Source organism: Coccinella septempunctata, chromosome 4, assembly GCF_907165205.1.
Source record: "Coccinella septempunctata chromosome 4, icCocSept1.1, whole genome shotgun sequence".
Lineage (NCBI taxonomy): Eukaryota > Metazoa > Arthropoda > Insecta > Coleoptera > Coccinellidae > Coccinella > Coccinella septempunctata.
In genome coordinates this window covers 3,871,120-3,890,470 of record NC_058192.1, presented here as the reverse complement: position 1 = coordinate 3,890,470, position 19,351 = coordinate 3,871,120, and the positions used below count along the sequence as shown (strand labels likewise).

Sequence of the window (19,351 nt, the reverse complement as noted above, 5' to 3'; positions counted from 1 at the left end):
ACATGTAAGTCTCGTGCAGTAGTAATTTGTTGGCGATAACCTTATAGAATATCATGAGTAGAAAAGATTGAGCTGATCCAACCCAATAATTATATAAAATTATAAATATCTACACATATCACAGAAGTTTGAGAGAAAGAATTGATTGTTTAGAATTCAGATTTTCTCTTTTTATCAGTTCACTTATATCAACTAATTTTTCCTTTATTCACGCTTGAGAAAGTTGACAAAATCTGGATTTTCGTGTTGATGATGTAATTCTATTTTCTTTTACGATAACTTTATGTCGTTTAATTTTTCACAATTTCAGTGATGTTTCTATACTAGCTCTTCTCTTTCCATTCGAGTAAAGCGATGTATTTATTCGGAATTAAATGTTGCTCATCTTTTGTACGCTCAGTTGGAGCTGTGAGAATGAATAAAAGATGAAATGTTATTGATGACGTTGTTGAAAGCGTACAGATTCAATTTATCTGAACGGAATTTGTTTACACAGAATGTCCATTGTATCAGTTATTTGCTTGGTGACAATTTATCTCATGATCAATAAATAAATTGAAATATAAAATTTAATGGGAAATGCACGACAGTCGAGCTTGATTTGAAATCTATATCGCTGGGGTGTAGAACGGAGCAGTAAAATCGAATACAAATATGTTGTAGACTCTATTTTCCAATTTTATAATTTCGTTGGAACCTTATGAAATGCATATTCATTTTTAATTATTATTGAACATTTTCAACATTCTTATCGATAGTTTATTTTGGGTTGAACAACGCAATTTGAAAAAAAATCCGATGGTTTTAAAAAATCATATTTTTTCATATCATTAAACCGATCTTGGTGGATACTCATCAGGTCAGATTGACAAGCGCACATCCAAGCACGTTTTTTTTAGAACTTGACTGGGTCAATAATATTCTCGTTGCTCTCTTTGATGCCAAACTAAACTGAGCCCACTTGCGATAAGGCGTTTTCATTGGTTATTATTTGCCGATATCTCTGAACTGCCAGATTGACATTCTGTTGTTATATGCCAGTTGAAAATCTTCAAATGAAACCCATCATTTGATTATTTTCCATATTGATCTAGGCAAAGCTTCATAATATCAGGAGTTTATATTGTTTAGTTTAGTATTTCGGGCATTATTGATTCAACCTGTTTCGTCATAGCCACAGAAACTCTCTTAAAAAATGCGGTTGTGTGATCAAACGTCAATCAGTAGATTCAACGCCGGCTTTGTCAGTTGTAGGAACTGTTAGATTTTTGTGAACCAATGAGAGTGCTTCATATGAGTGACGATACTCATTCATTCAAGGGAGCGCTTTTTTGATTAGATTCAAATCGGCAAAAGGCACCACCTTTTTTTTTGTAGATATGTACATGCTGAATTGCAACAATACAAATTAAAAAAGTTTTCTAATGATCATTGATTTGTCAAGAAAATTAGTTATGATTTGTTACTCATGAGACATAGATCATCAAATTTATCTTTAGTAATATACAGAGTGTTAAAAAACTTTTTATTCACTCTGGTTTTCAGTTTGAAAGAATAGGATTCTTCAGGAATAATAGAAACTTTTTTTTTGCAGTTTTGATCATCACACGGATAACAGACATCACATAGGGATAGTGGACAGGTTAGGATGGCCTACTTCGACAGTTAAGAAACCAAGATTAGATGTCAAAGTTGAACACGATGAGGACAATGATGGATATTGCTTCCCCGAGAGCATCAGGGCCAGTAAAGAGAATTCTTCGTAAGGTTTTTCTTTTATTGTGAATATTTTTCTGTAGGAATAGTGGTCGTATTCAAATCTGAAACAAACCAGGGATTAAATCATCAACTTCGAAGTTTTGTTGAATAATTTCTTTTCACCAAAGCTTCATGACTCCTCTATTAAGAATTATTTGATTAACTCTTGAAGATTAATTAATCTTCCAGCGAGCAACAGTAGAATTTACATAGTCACACAAGATTCCTTAGATGATTTCATGCAGAAATACAGAAAATATTAAATTCATTTGTGTTTTACAGGAGACACGTGCTCGAACGTTATTGTATTAATATTATAGGTATATACTCCTCTTCTATTTGTTTAAGTTGAGCACAAACATTATCTCCTATCGCTATCATTGTTTCAGATTGAATCGGGATATTTGAATAGCAGATCCTTCTTGTTCGGTAGATTTGCAGATATATTTTTTCATTAAAATTATTGGAATCTATATGTATATGTGTAGCAGACTATATTTACAAGAATACGTTCATAAAAGTGGACAATACATTTGTATTATTGAATTCGGCATGTAAGTCTTTAGAATAAATAATTTTTTTAAATTATGACCTCGCGTATATCTGTGATGAAATATGGAGAAACATTAAAATTACCATTTCTCTTGTTTTTTCGAGCAACTCTGTTCGGAAATGAGGAATGTCCAAAGCCTTCTGATAAATTGAATATGACGAAACTAAGATGTCTACATTTCTTCCAGATTGATTCGCACAGCTCCCACAAATTCGATGCCATCAATGGGGTTGCCCGGAAATCAGCATAATTCATCGGGTAGGGCAGGCTCCTCATGCGTGCCTATGAGTTTGAGGCACGCTCCCTCACACCCCATCACGTTGTCTACCCAACTGTCCACCACATCTCGTTTTTGTAAGTATTTTTATCTCACTGTCTCCGAATTGAACCCATCCAGAATTATTTCTTGAAGTTCGATATATTCTTCCAGCTGATGCTACTTTGAGTATTATTAAGCAACCAGAACAGCAGCATAGAGCGCGGTACCAAACAGAGGGTAGTAGAGGTGCTGTCAAAGATAGAGAAGGCAATGGTTTTCCTATCGTACAACTGAATGGTTACTATAAACCTACTACGTTACAGGTAATTTTCGATTTTTCTCAAACTTAATTTATGTAACGGAATGGCAACTTCAGTTAAAGAGTTTTATCAGCACTTAACCCTCTCGTTTCAAGGTTTTCATTGGTACGGACGTGGGCAAAGTGAGCCCTCACATGTTCTACCAGGCGTGCAAGGTGAGCGGCAAGAATTCCACGCCCTGCATAGAGAGAAAGATCGAAGGCACATGCGTGATAGAACTGCAACTGGACCCCACGAAAGACATGACCGCCACGTGCGACTGCGTCGGTATTTTGAAAGAGAGAAACGTGGATGTGGAACACAGATTTCCCGATCAGTTGGGAAATCGAAGTAAGAAAAAATCCACGCGATGCAGGATGATATTTCGTACAACGCTGAACCACGAAGACGGCAGACAGGAAACGTTGCAAGTCTGTTCTCATCCTATTGTTTGTAGTGAGTAAATTTCGATAATAAACCATTTTCTTGACTCCCAATGAAGACAAGTCGATTACACTCGCAGGTATCCTGACGAAACCTCAACAAAGACCGAACTGGGTGTTGAAATATATTAATAAGGTTCCATTTTTTCAGCCCAGCCTCCAGGTGTTCCTGAGATAAGCAAAAAGTCCCTCACTTCTTGTCCAGCTACAGGAGGTTTGGAACTGTTTGTTTTGGGTAAAAATTTCTCCAAAGATACCAAAGTATACTTTCAACAGACCAACGACGACCGTACAGTGGTTTGGGAGCAGTCCTGTGTTCCCGATAAGGAGTTTTTGCAACAAGTGAGTAAAAACTTCCAATGGATATATCGTAGCCATTCGAATAGTGACAAAATTTCATGGAGACTTCTTTCATTGTTTCAGACTCACTTTGTATGCGTGGTGCCTCCTTATAGAAGACCAAGCATCACAGAACCAGTCTCGGTGAGATTATTTGTGGTCGCTAGTAGTAAAGCTAGTGAATCACATCAATTTATATATACCCCTGTAAATGGGGCTGTCCTAAGTGGTAAGTCAAAATTGATTATACTTTCGAGTCAGTTATTGAGACCTCAACTTGATCTTGTTGCTCTGATCATAAAAATTTTCGGCGGAAACTCTGAATTTTCTGTAACTTCGAAAATAAGAAATTGGCATAAATTCTGTTAAATAAAACTCATTGATGATGAACAATTAGCGGCGAATAGACAATTATTGAACTGATAAAGTACCTTTCCAGGAGGGATGCGAACCTAGAACTTCTTGGTTGCCGGTCAATTCAGTGTTAGTACACGAAGAATTCTGTCTTTGTGGTGGCTCGGTGGTAGAACACTCGACCGGCGACTAAGGGGTCGTGGGTTCGACTCCCGCCTAGAGTGGTACTTTTTTCAGCATTAAATAATTGTGTTCTCTCTCTTTTCCATTCATTTTTGAATGTTTCGTGGTATTTTCCAAAAATTGAGGATTCGTTTTGAAAAATTTAGAAAATCTCGATTTTTTTTTTTTCAAAATATCATCATAGTAACAAATGTGATTCGAGTTGGTCTCTCAAAGCATGCTATTTGCATGAATCGAATGTGTGTGTTCTTTTCAAAGTACAACAAAAACATGTATTCCTCTTCAAATCATTGCAACAATGAAATTCTTTTCTCCCAAGTCATATTTTCAATTAATTTGTCTGAATTTTTGTTGTACTTTATTAGTGAATGACGCTGGCAGTGTGTTATGAAGGATAATCCATCTTTTGTCAAACTCTGTGGGAAAATCTGATCCCGAAGTTAGTGTTTTTTTTTCTAAGATGTATCGAATCGATTTCAAAACAAACTGTCAGTATTTAAATTATGAGGGGTAAATATGTACTAAGGTATGAATGATCTAGCAGTATGGAATGAAAGGTAGGTTGTATGGTGAGTGTTTGTCTTCGATTGCCAGATGAATGTGGGTACGATTGCGGAAGGATAAATGTTTAGTACATATTTTCTCGAAAATTTCAGGTTGGATTACATTATTATGAATAGAGTAATTTAGTCAAGACAGATTAATTCGTTGATTTTGATTAAAAAGTTTCTAAGAATTCAGTTTGTTTTCTCGAAATTCATTGAGTGATTATCGTTATAACGCATATATAATGTAATCCCCATCCAGACTATCCAGTGAATTTGGACAAGAAAATTTTTCATTTTTTCTGTTATTTGTTCAAGCAGATAGTTCAACATATTCAGCAACTTAGATTTTAGCATTACGACTTTTTATATTTATATGTGTGATGAAATAATGATTAGAATATCTCAAATGTATTTTTGAATGTGATTTTTACAAGACTTTTGTCATATAAATTTTTTGTTTTTATACTGTGATTTAAATTTGAAATGTATTTCATTAAGTTTTTTTTCAATGTAATATGAGATATCATGGCGGTTGCATGTTATGAATCAGTAGTTATATTTATTGAAATGTAATTCAGTTATCGTTCGGGAAAAGTGGGGCAAGATGAGGTTGTTATAGAACCTTTGATACCTAGAACCAATTCGTGACTAGCTGTGCAAAGAACTGTACCTTGAATTTTAATTAGTTCAACTTCAAGATACTTTATTTCCCTTCATTTCTCAATTCTAGTCCGCTCTACTCTCCTCGACTCCATTCTGCTCAATTCCATCTCTAATCCACTCCACTCGACTCTACTCTACTCTTCTTAGCTCTACTCTTCTTTAATCTTCTCTCCTTCACTCCACTTTACTGTACTTTACCCTTCTCCACTCCAAGCCACTCTTCTTTATTCTCTCTGCTCTATTCTACTCTTCTGTACTTTACTACTATCATACTTTTGGTATCTTTTTCAATTTCTTGAATACAAAAGGATTGGGATCAAGTTGGTAGTTTAGTTTCGGTGAAATATTCAGAAATAAATATGGAAAAGGATGTTTTCGACCTAATGACACGAAATGTTAAATGAATTTATGTATAAAGTTTTTTTCAGTGTTTTAACTGAACTCTAGTTGGGTTAAATGAACTACTGTCGAATGCATAAAAATTCCTTTCTAAAGTCTTAATTTCAACATCTCGCCCCACCTTTCTCCACATAAGTTTCACTTAGACTGATTATACCTTTATTCAAATGTTTTTTTCACTTTGTTTGATACAGTATACAGGCTCTGCGTTCGTAGAGGAGCTTCAACCCATCATAGAAACTCTGCGGGCGGGGCCTGAATCAATTCAGCCAGATATAAGCTTCGCCAAACTGGTTTTAACTCGGGTACTTAACAGTAACAATTCACTTTTTATAATCTAGGTTATTCATATTATTACACGTATAGGTATTATGCAAGTATGATGCAGATTCAATATTTCAATCCTGAAATATCAGTGTACACATTTTCAACAAGAAATGGTGAACATTAATCACTTCGATTGAATATATTTTCAAACTTTTCTCAAAACTTCAAAATACAGTACAGTACAATACAGTAAGTGGTATATCAGAAATGATGTACATTAACTGAATTTTTTTAGTTTTAAACACTTAAAACTCTTATTTAAATTAGAGTATCATATTAATACTTTTTTTTAAGCTTTTATGAGAGATATAATTTTTCAACTTGAGAAAATTCTGCTTGCATTTGCATAGAAGTGAAAATATACATGAAGTTTCTTCGAAATGAAAATATCACAATATCATATATTCTATTGGTTATTATTACTAAGCTAAAGACTTACCAGCATGTGAAACAAACTAAAATCATTAGAGTGTTGAAAAGAGAAACCTTGATAACATTGATTCAACTCTTTGCCAACTGAACTTTCAACCTATTTGAACTACTTTTAAATGAAAAACATTAATTTCATATAAACTTGTACTCGGTGTTCATTTCAGTATTAGAGATCATAATATATATGTCAGAAATATTTTTCGATAAAAACATAAAAATAATATTCGAGCTGTGAATAGAAAAAATATCAAAAACTATCACTAATACAACAAATTTCGAAATTGTATTGTAAATTCCCATCTGGTAGATACAAGAAATCTATTTTTTTATGTAAATTTCAAAACACTACGAAATGTAGTTGTGTTGTTATTTTTTTATATAAATAACTCCAAAAAGTTTCTGCCTTTTTTTGAATTTGACTGTTTCAGAAATGTTTACATGAGACAATTTCGTGCTGGTAAGTTCCAGTATCTGATTGAAAGGAAAAATGACGTTTATATAGTTGCGTAAACTGAAAAAAATAAATATCACTTTCCTGATTGTAGAAGGAAATACTTCAAAATTAAATTTTGGCGATATTTGCTGAAAAAAATCTTTTTAATTGAAATTCGAGCATAGTTTCATTTGAAAGAGTATGAAATGGAAACAAATATCATGTCATTTTTCCTCAAACAGACATATAATTTAAAAACTTATAGTGTTAAGAAAACATAAGTTTAAGAATTTCAAACTGAATCAATCAAGGGAATTTTTCACAGGAATCCAAAAGAAACCTCTAGGTTGATTGCTGCTAGGTGCGCCGTGGCTTAGAGGGTATTTTTTTTATTTTCAGCTGTTCCAGCCTGGAATTCACCCTTGCTGAATCTGCAATGTTGATGCGCCGAATGAATGGTGCAAAATCTTGTATGAAAGGGTTTTAGACTATTAATCCTTCAGAATGTTTCATTTCCAATACATCCTTTCAAGATTCCTCTCTCTACTGCTTTGACCTGTAGGTCGGGGAGGCATTCTTCGGTCATTACCACTAGATCCATACAATGGTAGACATTCCAGATCCGGTAGTTCGCTGACGAAGTGTTTCCGTGATTTTTCTTCTCTTCACATTCCTGATATCACAACACCTAGTCGAAATTCATTTTATTTTCGCGAAAATTTTCTGATCCCAGGATTTATTTTCGAAACATCCTAATTGTCCTCTTTTCTTGAAACTTTATTTTTATTATAATTACTGCAACATTTGTACATCCTATTCCTATTCTTTGGTAGAGCTTGAAACATATTTTCCTCACACGGAAATATTCGGTCTTAACTTTTTATTAAAAAAATCTGCAGCCTTCAACTCCCCGCCTTTAATTAAATTCCTCAACTATTTTTGACTTCCTTCCCACCCACATTTTGAATTAGCTTATTTACTCATATACAGGGTGTTTCACGCAAAGTGTCAACTACAACAGAATGCCATTTTTTTCTGGAAATTTTCGGCCGGCATTCATTCGATCAACGTAATATCTGTTTGCTAACGATTTTGTAATGGCGATGTTTTTTCGGATACGCGACAAATCATCACTTGGTAATTATTATTGCATTTTAATCTTACACCCATTTTTTTCTCCCCAAAATTAGTTTACCTGACAGTTTTCACATTTCTATAATAGCTTTCTAAATAAAAATTTTCGACACATTCTATTTCACCTGATTCTGATCAACTGCATCTTCTGCTTCGTCTCTTAGTTTCATCAAAAATGTTCCATGAATTCAGATTAATTTCGTAATCTTCATAATGGAAACATTCATAACATATTGTTTTATAGAGAGGTATCCTATCGAATATCTGTCCATATTCACGATTAATTGAAGTAATCAAGTCTAAATCTTTACTTGTTATATTCCTTAGATCCTTTTTTCAACAGGATGTAATGTATGAGCAAACAAAATAGTTTGAATGAATGGTTCGACTAAATGTTTTTATGTGTGTGTGTGAAAATCAGGCGTCAACATTGTGGATTGTATCTATCAAGCCTTGTTGTTTGTTTTTGTATCAATATACGCGTCAGATCGACCGTCATTTTTTCATTGATTCTACTAATAATGTAGCTATGAACTTGGCTTGATTAGATGAGAATCCCCTCATATTCTCTTACACTGGCTTTGAGAGCAGCTAATTATCATATACATCCAACAGCCATTAAATTGTTTCTGATAGATGTTTATATATTTGCAGTGTCCTCAGAGGCCACTCCGCAACAAACACCTTTTTTCAATAAAATGCTATGGACAGCATCTTTGAGCAAGAGAGAACAAGACTTGAGCATTATGCCTCCACCTGAAACCAGCATGGTTCCTTCAGCCTCCCGCAGACCAAGTCTTTCTCAATCAAATGAAACACTTTCCCCACCTCTACACACCTTGAAACAGGAATATATCGACGAAAACAGCCAGAATTCTGTTATGGATTCGAATGATGTTTGTCAGGAGAGATACAGACATATCTCGGAAAGTTCTCTAGATGTTCATCATGGTGATTCGAATATGTCGATGATAAATGAGAACTCCATAGATGTTATGCACCACAGCAGTGCGACTACTTCGGACCTGCTTCACCATGATAACTCCAACATGAGCCAAAATGAGAACAGTGATTTGATCGTTCGAAGAAATTCTTTAAGCAGATCTATGGGTTCTGTACACGAAAATTCGTTGGACGTGAACGTGGACAACTCGAACATGACAATCGTAAATGAAGATAGTTCTTGTAGTAATGGTATGCAGTGTCCTGTTCCAAGCAATCAGTTGTTCATGGGTTCCAACTCTTTACACCAACAGAACATAGGCGAACCTTCCCATCATTTGAAAGAAGGAAACGAGTCAAAAGTTATGGACCTTACAGTGAAATTTCCTATGGGTACTGTTGCCGATCTTGTCTGCAACAACTCACCTTCTATGGCGACTTTACAAAACTTCGGCATCAACGATTCGACTTCAGCTCCTTTACCGACGCAGAGTGGACAAAGTGTTGAGAACTATCTTGAAAAGATACGCGTCAAAAACTCCGCCTCCAGTGATTCATTATTAAGTGGGTGTTTCAAAAACAAAATTGTGAATAGCGGTTTGCTCGGCAACCAGAACATTTGTTTACCTTTACAAAACTCAACCGATGTGATGTCTACTGATAATCACTTAGCGAGACTCCCAGAACCTGCATTTATGTCATCTCAACAATCTTTTGTCATGGAAAACAGTTCAAACTCTCCTATGTCCATGATATCTAAAACTGAACATATGGAGGAACATAAGTCACCGTCACTGCTACAAACGACTCTGTCAACAACGTGTCAATTGGATGCCTTCTTGAACTCCACCGCTGACCATCTTATGAATAGTTCTTCTTCAAGTAGATCTGAATCTGTGAAAGATACTCAAATTCCTTTGGTCTCCACAAAGAATCAACCTATATCGATGAGCCCCCCATCTTCCTTGATGGTATCGTCGGTTATGAAACCGCAAATATCGCCCTCGGACAATAATTCAAATCATGGTGCGCCCTCTATATCCACTGAGGTTATATTGAACTCTCAAGTTTCCCCAACTATGATGTGCCATACCTCGCCTAGTACTTTGTCCCAGGATTCCATTCTTCCTGCGTCGAATCTCTGTCTATCGTCCATGGAAAGTAATTTGATCCCAGGTACCATGAATTCGGGGAGGTTGCTGATGCAAGCTTCTCCCGAACATGTTTCACCTTCCAAAATGACTTCTATACCCACAACACTTCCCACCCAACTGTCGTTAGCTACTCAAGAAAAGGAGGTTATTTTGAAAGCCGCCGTCGATTTGTTCCAAACGCAGAAGAAAATTTCCAACATGGAGTGTCTGAGTAACGAAAATAAGGAACCAATGATGGGTGGTTTATATATGAACAACTTCCTTTCGATTCCAAATGGAAGTCCGAATAGATCTAACGTTCCTACATCAACTAACATATCTGCTCAACTTCAAGCAACATCGAGCGGTAATTTCAGTATACAGACACAAATGCCGTCAACATCCGGAGATAATTTTGGGAATTCCACTTCTAACACTGAAAAAGCCGATTTCACGATTCCAATTTCTGTGAAAGAGATGCAGCTCCATTCTCACCCCTCCATGAGTTCTGCAGAAAAGAAAATCGAAGACAGAATGATACCCCAGGGATTCACCACACTTAGTGAGAATGAGCTAATCAACTTCATCAATCCTAGTTGTTTCGACCAAGGTAATAACTATACATAATTAAGTAGAATGTTGACTTCGTTATGAATGGAACTTGCTTGCTGTAGTTATATCTGTTTGCACTAATATTATTATTTGTTTCTGCATCTTAGTAACTTACTTGTTGATGTTTATTTAATTTTAACTGGTTCTTTGAGTTTTTTTTATGAATTTTGGTTAATTCTTTTAGATATTTTTATTATGACTGTATATCTTACTCTGAGAATGAGAGTAGGTCTATAGGTAGAGCTGTAGATTCTAACCTTATTGTAAATATCTATATATATAACCTATTATGGTTAGTAACCTAACCTACTATGCAGTTTCAGAAAGCAAAATTGAACTGTTTCCTTTCACAAATAAAAGTCTGATGTATTATCTGAATGAAGCAATGCTCAAAATGGTAACATAAGTAATATTATCAAACCCAACGGATTTAAGAATACCTGTCATTAGCAAGTTTGAATTAATTGTGTTTCTTGTTAATGAAGATGTTTTCCGTACAAAACTCTAATTTGCTTACGCAATTCAAAATTCATGTTTGGTTACAATACTTCAACAATAATTCATTTATTGTTCGAGTTATATACAGGACGTCCCACCAGGTGTGCCTTTAAAAGTTCAAGGAGAAATACATATTGGATCTGTACAATTCTACAATAAGGCAGATATACAGAAAATAGGTCACAATTTGCTTTGTTTAATTTATTTGTGGACACTCCTGGTGGCGTACCCTGTATATTATCCAATAACTGTAAGCAAATAATCTTTCCAAAGTTTATGCAGAATTCTTTTATTTTATATCTCCTGCACTAATTTCTGTTGATCTGAAATAACCTACTCAAACTTTTTTTTTGTTTCAGTTAGTTAATTTTTCATATTTGCTTTCTTCAATTACTATTTCTTATAAATTGTAGAATATTTGCATATTCTTAGAAGCTCAAATTGTGCTTGCTGGACATACTAAAAACTGATCACATGTATAAAGCATATTGAGATACTCGATTACTATAAATTTATCTTTTTCAGTTTAAATTCATTTGGTGGTGGCACATCATTCTCATACTGTTCGCTGTGAAAAGGTATACCTAAAGTTATGAATAGTAAATTGAAGGAAATATTTACTAATCCTCCATCCTGATATCAAAAATTCTTAGGTAAAACCTTAAGTGATTCAAAGAATTACTTCCACATCCATCACGATTTGTTTCAAGAATTTTTTCAACTGAAAAAGTTGACAATAAAACTCAGACAACTGAAAAGCATTTCAATACCCAATTTGTTTCGTATTTTGGAAATATTTATCGAAATGAAATATTTTCTTCAGATATTAGGTCAGTGAAAAAATAAACAGATTTCGAAATCTTTGAAATTCCCCTAACAATTATGTACGATTGGATTTATTGGGTGGAATTTTAAATTTTGATGAGTCATATTGTTGGATAGAATTCATTGTTGCTACTTAAGTTGAACTGTATAGTATTTTTCGACTGGATGTCTATTTTTATATATACATTTAGTACTTGTAAGAGAGCAGGAGCACAATATGAATCAATTGACTGCTATGAGGACTAATTTTTGTGCAATACACTGAGATGTCTTAACCACAAGGCATGTGTGAATAAATTTGTTTCAGTTAACAATGATTGGAACTGGTTTTGAGAGAATTGAGTTGTTTTCTGTGAAAGCACACGATCGTTGTGTTTGATTATTTTTAATTTTTGTCATGCTGTATTCAGTATATTATTATTATTACACTGAATATGAAAATTAAGTTTGATAATATATATTTAATGTATATTTTTATGTATAGAAACACTGAATATTTAAATGTTATATTTGTTGAAATGTATACTTAAAAGAATATATGACTTACAATTATTTTTTCATTTTACTGAATTGGACCTCTAAAGTATAAATTTGAAATTCTTTACTTTATATTTCAGTCACAGCGCAGTAATTAGTTGTAAAACAAGAACCTACTTATACGGAGTCTTATACAGAATTTCATAGGAAACGCATCTCTAGCAAATAAAAAAATTCTGCAGGTATCTGAAAAACTGGTTAAAAGCGCTATCGTAATATTCAGGAGAAACGGTTATTGGCTTTAAATTTAATTCTAATTCTTTCAGTACACGATAATGGAAATATTGAAATTATCAACCGACGGCAACGAAATGAAAACAAATCTTCATCGATTGATTAAGATGGCTAATACGTCATATTTATCTTTCAAAAAATGAGCGTTGAAGAAAATGTGAAAAAAACAAATTTTCCTTTGAAACGATCGGTTTCTTCCCTTGGGTTTGGCAATTCAATTCTGCATAACACTAATCTGAGAGGAACAAAGTCATTCACTGGTATAATGGCTCTCAGGATGAACTCGCAAGAAACAAAAGGAACACAGGTAAAACATGTTACAACCGAAAATATTACGAATAAGATGCTGTATGATCGAGTAAGTCGTATAGACGGATAATGTTTCTCGAATAGTTTTTCACGTCGTAATCATGTCGCCCAGAAGGTGTGAATTTCTCACCCATGGCTTCCTGAGAATATTTGATGTATGTTCTTGTTATCTACGTGTAGTGTTAAGAATGACCAGGTTTCAAAACCTCCTTACGCGATTGTTCCGATATGTGAGTATATAAAAGAATTATTTTTATAGAGAATATTTTCGATCTCTATCAATAGTTGAATCTGTCGCATCATTTTAACGTAAAAAAACGATAACCGGATTCTAAAAAAAGTTATTCATGAGTAAGCTAGATTTTCAGCAGATGTACCCATGCACATAAATTTTTTCAATGATATATTTCATGAAAGGTGGAAAAATTTGCGAAGAGTACTTTTATTCATTCAGTCATTTACTCCTTTCTCATGTGTTGTGATGTTATATTCTAAGATGCAAAATATCAATTCATATTTCTTTTTCGTGTGGCTGTGGAGTTTCATTTTGTTTGATCACACTTACTGCGTATGTTTTTAATTGAAAATGAGCTGCTATTTAAAGAATTATTCTAAATATTATTGATTAGAAGTCTCTTTTGAGTGAATGTTGAATCATTTAACTGAAAATTTAGAATATATCGAGATTTTAACGCAACTTGCATGACCTTAGCTGAAATTTATACAGAAAGCGCATCTTGTAGATGAATTCGTAACTTCTGCAAATCGAACTGAAAAAGCACTCATTCTGATGAAAAAATTAATATGTCCTTAATGTTGAAGTGTCTTTTCAACAAAAGTATGAAGATATCTTCGTGGCTTCTTTCCACCGCCATAGGCACAAAACTGTTAATATATAAACAAATTTTTCAACGAATTATTTTCAGTTTATTTATTAATAGGGAAAAAGCATCATTCAGTATTCATCAAAGAATTCTATCTTTTCTGAGAAACGTGAAATTTCAATTTATTTTTCGAACAGAACGAGGAAATCAGCACTGAATTTTTTTTGCAGATGAATGACGATAGCAACAACAATAATAATAATAATAACAATGCCGGATACTGCGGTGAACTAATTAATGAACAAGAAACTTCCGAAGACAAAGTGATCGAAACAGTTGACCTAGCAACAAATGAAATTGTCAATTTCAAGGAGAATATTCTAAATTACCAAGGTAAAACCTACCTTCTTAGGGACATATCTTACAAGTGGAAAAAAGACTGCAGAATGTGGCTGTGGAAAAATCGACCATCAACCCACAAAGAAATTGGAGATTTGTGCAATAACCAAAATATTACCATCACAACATTGGCGTGATACTTTTTTTTTTATAAATTTTTAACTTATTTTTATCCATCCCCGTTTACAAAATAAATTTTATTGGTATAAGTGTTAATTGAAACCGAAATATGAAGAAACATGCAGGCCTTTCACTTGCTTCATAAAATATTGAACTAATGAAAACTGTGTATAGTATAATTTAATGAATTAAAGAGTCTGAGTGATTAGATTTGTCTTTTATGTTTGCGTCTTCGATTTTGAATACGTATTCGGCGAAGGAAATAAGAAAACAGGTTTCTGAGTGTGTTTCGAAAGATTTACTTTCAAATTTTTCTACATTAGTGTGAAATACATAATAACTTCTTCACATAATCATTCTCGATAAGCATTCTCTGTACAATTGATTTCATTCAAAAATTATTATTGACAAGTTTCAACTAGATCTAATGGCTGGTCACCAGACTCTGCTGTAGCTTCTCCACACTTAAATCTTTTAAAATCAAGCACTTCTACACCACTTTCTTCCAAATATTCATTCACAGTTATACCTTCATCCATGAGAAATTCCTGGTGAAGTAATCTATTCTCTTCTTTCTGTTCTATCGTTTCCTCTTTTTTCTGTTCACTTGATTCCTCTTCCTTCTGTTCAGATGTTTCTTCTTTCTGTTCTGGGTTTTCTTGTTCTTTTGAACCAATTTCTAGTGGGTTCAAACCCACTATATGCTGACAAATTTCTTTGCCTACCCTATTTAAATCTACCTCTTTGGGAGCAAATTGCTTAAATGCTAATATACTTCCGAATTTCCCCAACTGGACACTATTCAATTCATCACCGGAAGGATGAGCGTATCCCGCTAAGAGCACACCATGTCCAGCTTTGAAACAAAATGCTCTTTTAAAAGTTGCATTTTCACCCACACTTCCAATCATTAACGCCAGCAAGTCTGATAACTTTTTACCATCTTTAGTAGGTAATTCTCTGATCTGTTCTCCGCTGAAGCATATCTGGAAATCGTATATTCTAAGGCCGGTTGTACAGGGTGTCCCAAATTAGATGTCCAGTGGGGTAATCTTGGAAACTAAAAGAGTAAAACATGTCTGTATGTTTCGGAGTTCTTCTTTAGAGACTCCTTTGTTTATGGAAGCTCTTCTAGTTTCGGAGATCACCTTCTGGACATCAAATCTGAGACATTGTATAGGCAGAATTTACAGTTCAGATTCAAACCGAGTTCCAGCATCAACTCAGCTTGAAATTGAACTGGACAACAGATCATGTTCCAGGTTCGTCAAGTTACCTTAGTGACAGGCATATTCCATCTGCATTGTCTACTTGTGAAATCAATGAAATGAATACAACTTTCCGCAACTGTTTCCACCATACTTTTGAATTCATTGTTTTTAGCCACGAAGTCTGTTTCGCAGTTCAATTCTACCATTGCTGCACAATTACCCCTCGTAATAACTCCAACTAAACCTTGAGTTGTTTGACGTCCTTCTAATTTCGTAGCTTTTTTCCAACCTAATGTCTGTGCCTGCTCATGGAGCCATTTCTCAGCCTTAAAAATATATTATTAATAGGAGTTAGTTAGGGATATTAAGTTCATTACATACCGTAATCAAGTCATTATTGTGGAGCTGCAATGCCTTCTTGCAGTTTGCAATTGTGTAACCCGTTTTCTTTCTTAGTGTAGCTAGAGAAGACTTTTCAGCAGCAAATAACTGCTTGGATGTGTGGAAAAACCGCATGACGTTTTTCGTGAAAATCTGCAAAATACAGGTTATAACGAATGCAATCAAATACCAAAATGAGAAGAAAAATTTCATAATAACATAATGGAAATGATATTGACAAAACTTCGAATTTTGATACGAATCATCGTTTCCATGACTAAAATAAAATTTTCTACTTGTCTGCTAGTGAGTGAATTTTCAGTTCATTTTAAACTAGTGAAATTGAGATTTTAATTCCCATCAATGCAGATTCTTATAATCTAGTGAGTTTCAAGTCTTATTATATTCACCATTTTTAGTGCTGTCCAGATTTATTTTAAAATTTTCAGTTGATTCCAATAACTTGACAATGAACCCTCCTCTATTTTCCTTTGCTGACAGTTTCTAACTCCTAATTTAGGTTAGTTTAACTGTCACATTTATTTTCCAAAAATGTTTTTTAACTGAATAATAGGGATTATCTATAATCTATAATAATGAGCTCAATAAAACTCATTAAAACGGATCTGAAGTTGTACACCTATGCCGATTCTCTACGACTTTGGGCAGTTTAAATTCATGATTCCCCTGAACTTTTTTAGGATAATATTCAAACCCAATCAAATAATTAAAATTATGTTATGGTGTTGATAATTACTTATAAATGGAAATATGTTAGATCCCGATAATATTAGTTTCCCTATGCTAGCCTAGAAAGTGTATGCCGCATGGACTACATGCTTTTCCCTTTTCCGCCATCTATTGGTTTTTCCTTGTACTTGACCTCAAGTTATACCTATGGAGGGTAGAGAGATCCTCTACCCTCCATAGTTATACCTATGATGCTGGTTACCCTTGGTTAAACTATTGTATTATGGTATACCCTGTCTACCCTTTCAATTTCAAAAACACCCAAAAAAAATTCACTACAGGCTGAATCTGTTCCCAGAAATGTCTAGGAAAAGTAAAGATTTAGAAAGGGAGAGATTGCTCAAACGTATTGCTGAAAAGAGAGCTCGACTCGAAGCAAGAGGAGATATTAATCTCAAAATACCCAGGCTGACTCTACCATCTGATTATAACTTAGAGGACAGATCTATATTCTCTCTGCCACCAGAAGTTCTGAAACCTATCATAGCGTCAGCGTATCCAAAATATAGAAAAGGAGTAGCTTCTCAGAAAAAAAGAGGTGAGATTTTGGATTTTGTCGATGATTTATAAGCCCTTTTCTCAAATCTAAATCAAAAACTCAAATGAAAGGAAGTTCCTCTCCTCTGGCAAACTGAGAATCATTTGCATACGTGCTGCCATCTTCACTTTGGAAGTTAAGAAAGTGAACTGAGTTGAACCTCGTTTCCTCCCAGGTGACGCTGATGTGTAATCATTCATCGTAGTGTCTTTTGGCATCGACCAAACCTAATAAAAGGACCATTTCCGCCGAGGTGGATGCAGTGTAGACCGAAACTATGGTCAGCAACTGCTCTTCCTTGCAGGAATGGTCTTTCTGTTGATATTCAAAATGATGGTGGTTGGCTAATTCGATTTAGATCATAAAATTTGATGAATTCATTTATATGGGCATTTTTTAATTAATTTCTGTAAGATGCTGAACTGGATACAAAACTGCGATATTTTACGGCAATGAGAAGGCAAAGAGAAGAGTTTCGTAAAAGGCTTGTGGATATAATAGTAGGCAGAAAAAGTCCCGATGAAGTAATAGATCCCAACGAAATACCAAGTCCAGCAGAGAAAGATATTTTAAGATATTATTATTATGTACAATGTGGGGTCGATACAATTCATGTTTCTCCATTAGATGACAGTGTCTTACAAAGAGTGAGTAAGATTTAGTTAGAAGGTCAGAATATATGATATTTTTCATGATATCTCCAGGTTTTGAGTTTGGTGCCTAAAAAGCTAACTAAATGGAAATCTACTTTGGATGTATGCGTTGAGGAAATGAAGGAAAGCTTTATGCTCACCGTAAAGAAGGCTGTAGTAGATTTTGTATTACAAGATGCGACATTTACTAGTGCACAAACAGAAATTTCATCTCATATTATAGAGTTAAGAGATATATCCACTAATTGGAGATTAAGTTACAATAAAGCTAAGAAAAAATTGGAATCGACCTTATGGGTGGTGAACCCATGCTTAGCTGCCTTGACTGATTTATGGTTTCATCACTTCAGGTATATAATCCGATCATACTTCTTCTGCTACATTTCTACATTGAGAATGATTTCCTCCACAGATGGTTTCGTTTGATAAACATAAATGATTTGAAGAAACATAACGGTCCTTATGATTTGGAAGAATTCAAAGCGTTAACATCGTCGCAGATAATGAAATCGAAGAAAAAGTTGATGACACAATATTACGGTGCAGTCACTGATATATTTTTGCAGGGGAACAAAAAGAACAAATTACCCAATCCAGCTCATACTAAAAAAATAGATTCATTCTTCAACTCCGTGGCCACCATAATGTCCTATCATATTCAAATGTGTTGCCTTAAGTCCTTATACGAGTTTGTTGAATATATCATGGATATAAAGGTGGGTCTTTTTCATAGGAATTTCAGTGATGAATTTTTCAAATTGATCGTTTTCAGTATTCCAATAAGGGCTTTGAGATTCATCTGATGCAACAGATTAACGTGTTAGCATTCGAACCTCCTTTTAGAAATTTCAAAGAAGCGATAATAGGTATATTGGATCATCTTGTCGAATCGATCATGACAATCGAGAGGTTGGAGACTAAGCTCTACTTGGATTTTCAAAAAGATGTATCGTATCTCAAGGTAAAAACTGTAAATAGGCTGTCCTCTTATGGTGACCTCAGAATTTTTTATCCGGAAACATATTTGACAAAATTATAATTATCCTTGTCGTCTCAACAACTTTACATTAATTTCAGCCCATAATAGCGGAAGAAATCGTTTGGGATTACAAAATGAAAATAAACGCTCTCTTGGACGAACAAAGGGTTGGTCCTGAATCGAGAGTTCAAGATTTCGTCAAGTACATGCCTTTAATTAACGGGGAGGTAATTTAAGATAACGAGATATGTGCGATAAAAACAAGAGCTCATCGTGCTTCCT

General features: G+C 34.4%; 4 protein-coding genes across 12 annotated transcripts in view; 3 read left to right on the top strand and 1 right to left on the bottom strand.

Moving 5' to 3' along the window:
* LOC123312132 (nuclear factor of activated T-cells 5) overlaps positions 1-12,686 on the top strand; it is a 36,507-nt gene extending 23,821 nt beyond the window's left edge. For 6 of the 7 annotated variants that reach the window (XM_044896378.1, XM_044896374.1, XM_044896375.1 and 3 more), the window contains 7 exons: positions 1,595-1,762; positions 2,499-2,665; positions 2,742-2,893; positions 2,986-3,325; positions 3,464-3,654; positions 3,736-3,880; positions 8,779-12,686. In XM_044896378.1, the coding sequence (XP_044752313.1) occupies positions 1,595-1,762; positions 2,499-2,665; positions 2,742-2,893; positions 2,986-3,325; positions 3,464-3,654; positions 3,736-3,880; positions 8,779-10,826 (3,211 nt within the window). In that variant the 3' untranslated portion in view covers positions 10,827-12,686. The remainder of the gene's footprint in view (positions 1-1,594; positions 1,763-2,498; positions 2,666-2,741; positions 2,894-2,985; positions 3,326-3,463; positions 3,655-3,735; positions 3,881-8,778) is intronic. The other variant, XM_044896376.1, reaches the window with a different exon arrangement.
* Positions 12,687-12,985: 299 nt separating this feature from the next.
* On the top strand, positions 12,986-14,765 carry LOC123311865 (U6 small nuclear RNA (adenine-(43)-N(6))-methyltransferase-like). 3 transcript variants are annotated; one of them, XM_044895969.1, is made up of 2 exons: positions 12,986-13,212; positions 14,269-14,765. In XM_044895969.1, the coding sequence occupies exons 1-2, from the start codon at positions 13,045-13,047 to the stop codon at positions 14,572-14,574; spliced, it is 474 nt and encodes a 157-aa protein (XP_044751904.1). In that variant the 5' UTR covers positions 12,986-13,044; the 3' UTR covers positions 14,575-14,765. The 3 variants fall into 3 exon arrangements, with proteins under 3 accessions (XP_044751904.1, XP_044751905.1, XP_044751903.1); XM_044895970.1 differs by lacking the exon at positions 12,986-13,212 and adding an exon at positions 13,249-13,444; XM_044895968.1 differs by lacking the exon at positions 12,986-13,212 and adding an exon at positions 13,624-13,782.
* Positions 14,766-14,838: 73 nt separating this feature from the next.
* LOC123311863 (elongation factor Ts, mitochondrial) lies at positions 14,839-16,396 on the bottom strand. The gene is made up of 3 exons (XM_044895967.1): positions 16,150-16,396; positions 15,834-16,094; positions 14,839-15,543 (listed from the first exon to the last, which is right to left on the bottom strand). The coding sequence occupies exons 1-3, from the start codon at positions 16,360-16,362 to the stop codon at positions 14,959-14,961; spliced, it is 1,059 nt and encodes a 352-aa protein (XP_044751902.1). The 5' UTR covers positions 16,363-16,396; the 3' UTR covers positions 14,839-14,958.
* An 808-nt stretch (positions 16,397-17,204) lies between these two features.
* LOC123310765 (dynein axonemal heavy chain 7-like) lies at positions 17,205-19,305 on the top strand. Its single transcript, XM_044894410.1, has 6 exons — positions 17,205-17,437; positions 17,852-18,084; positions 18,142-18,440; positions 18,503-18,806; positions 18,863-19,051; positions 19,168-19,305. The coding sequence occupies exons 2-6, from the start codon at positions 17,890-17,892 to the stop codon at positions 19,303-19,305; spliced, it is 1,125 nt and encodes a 374-aa protein (XP_044750345.1). The 5' UTR covers positions 17,205-17,437; positions 17,852-17,889.
* Positions 19,306-19,351: the final 46 nt, after the last annotated feature.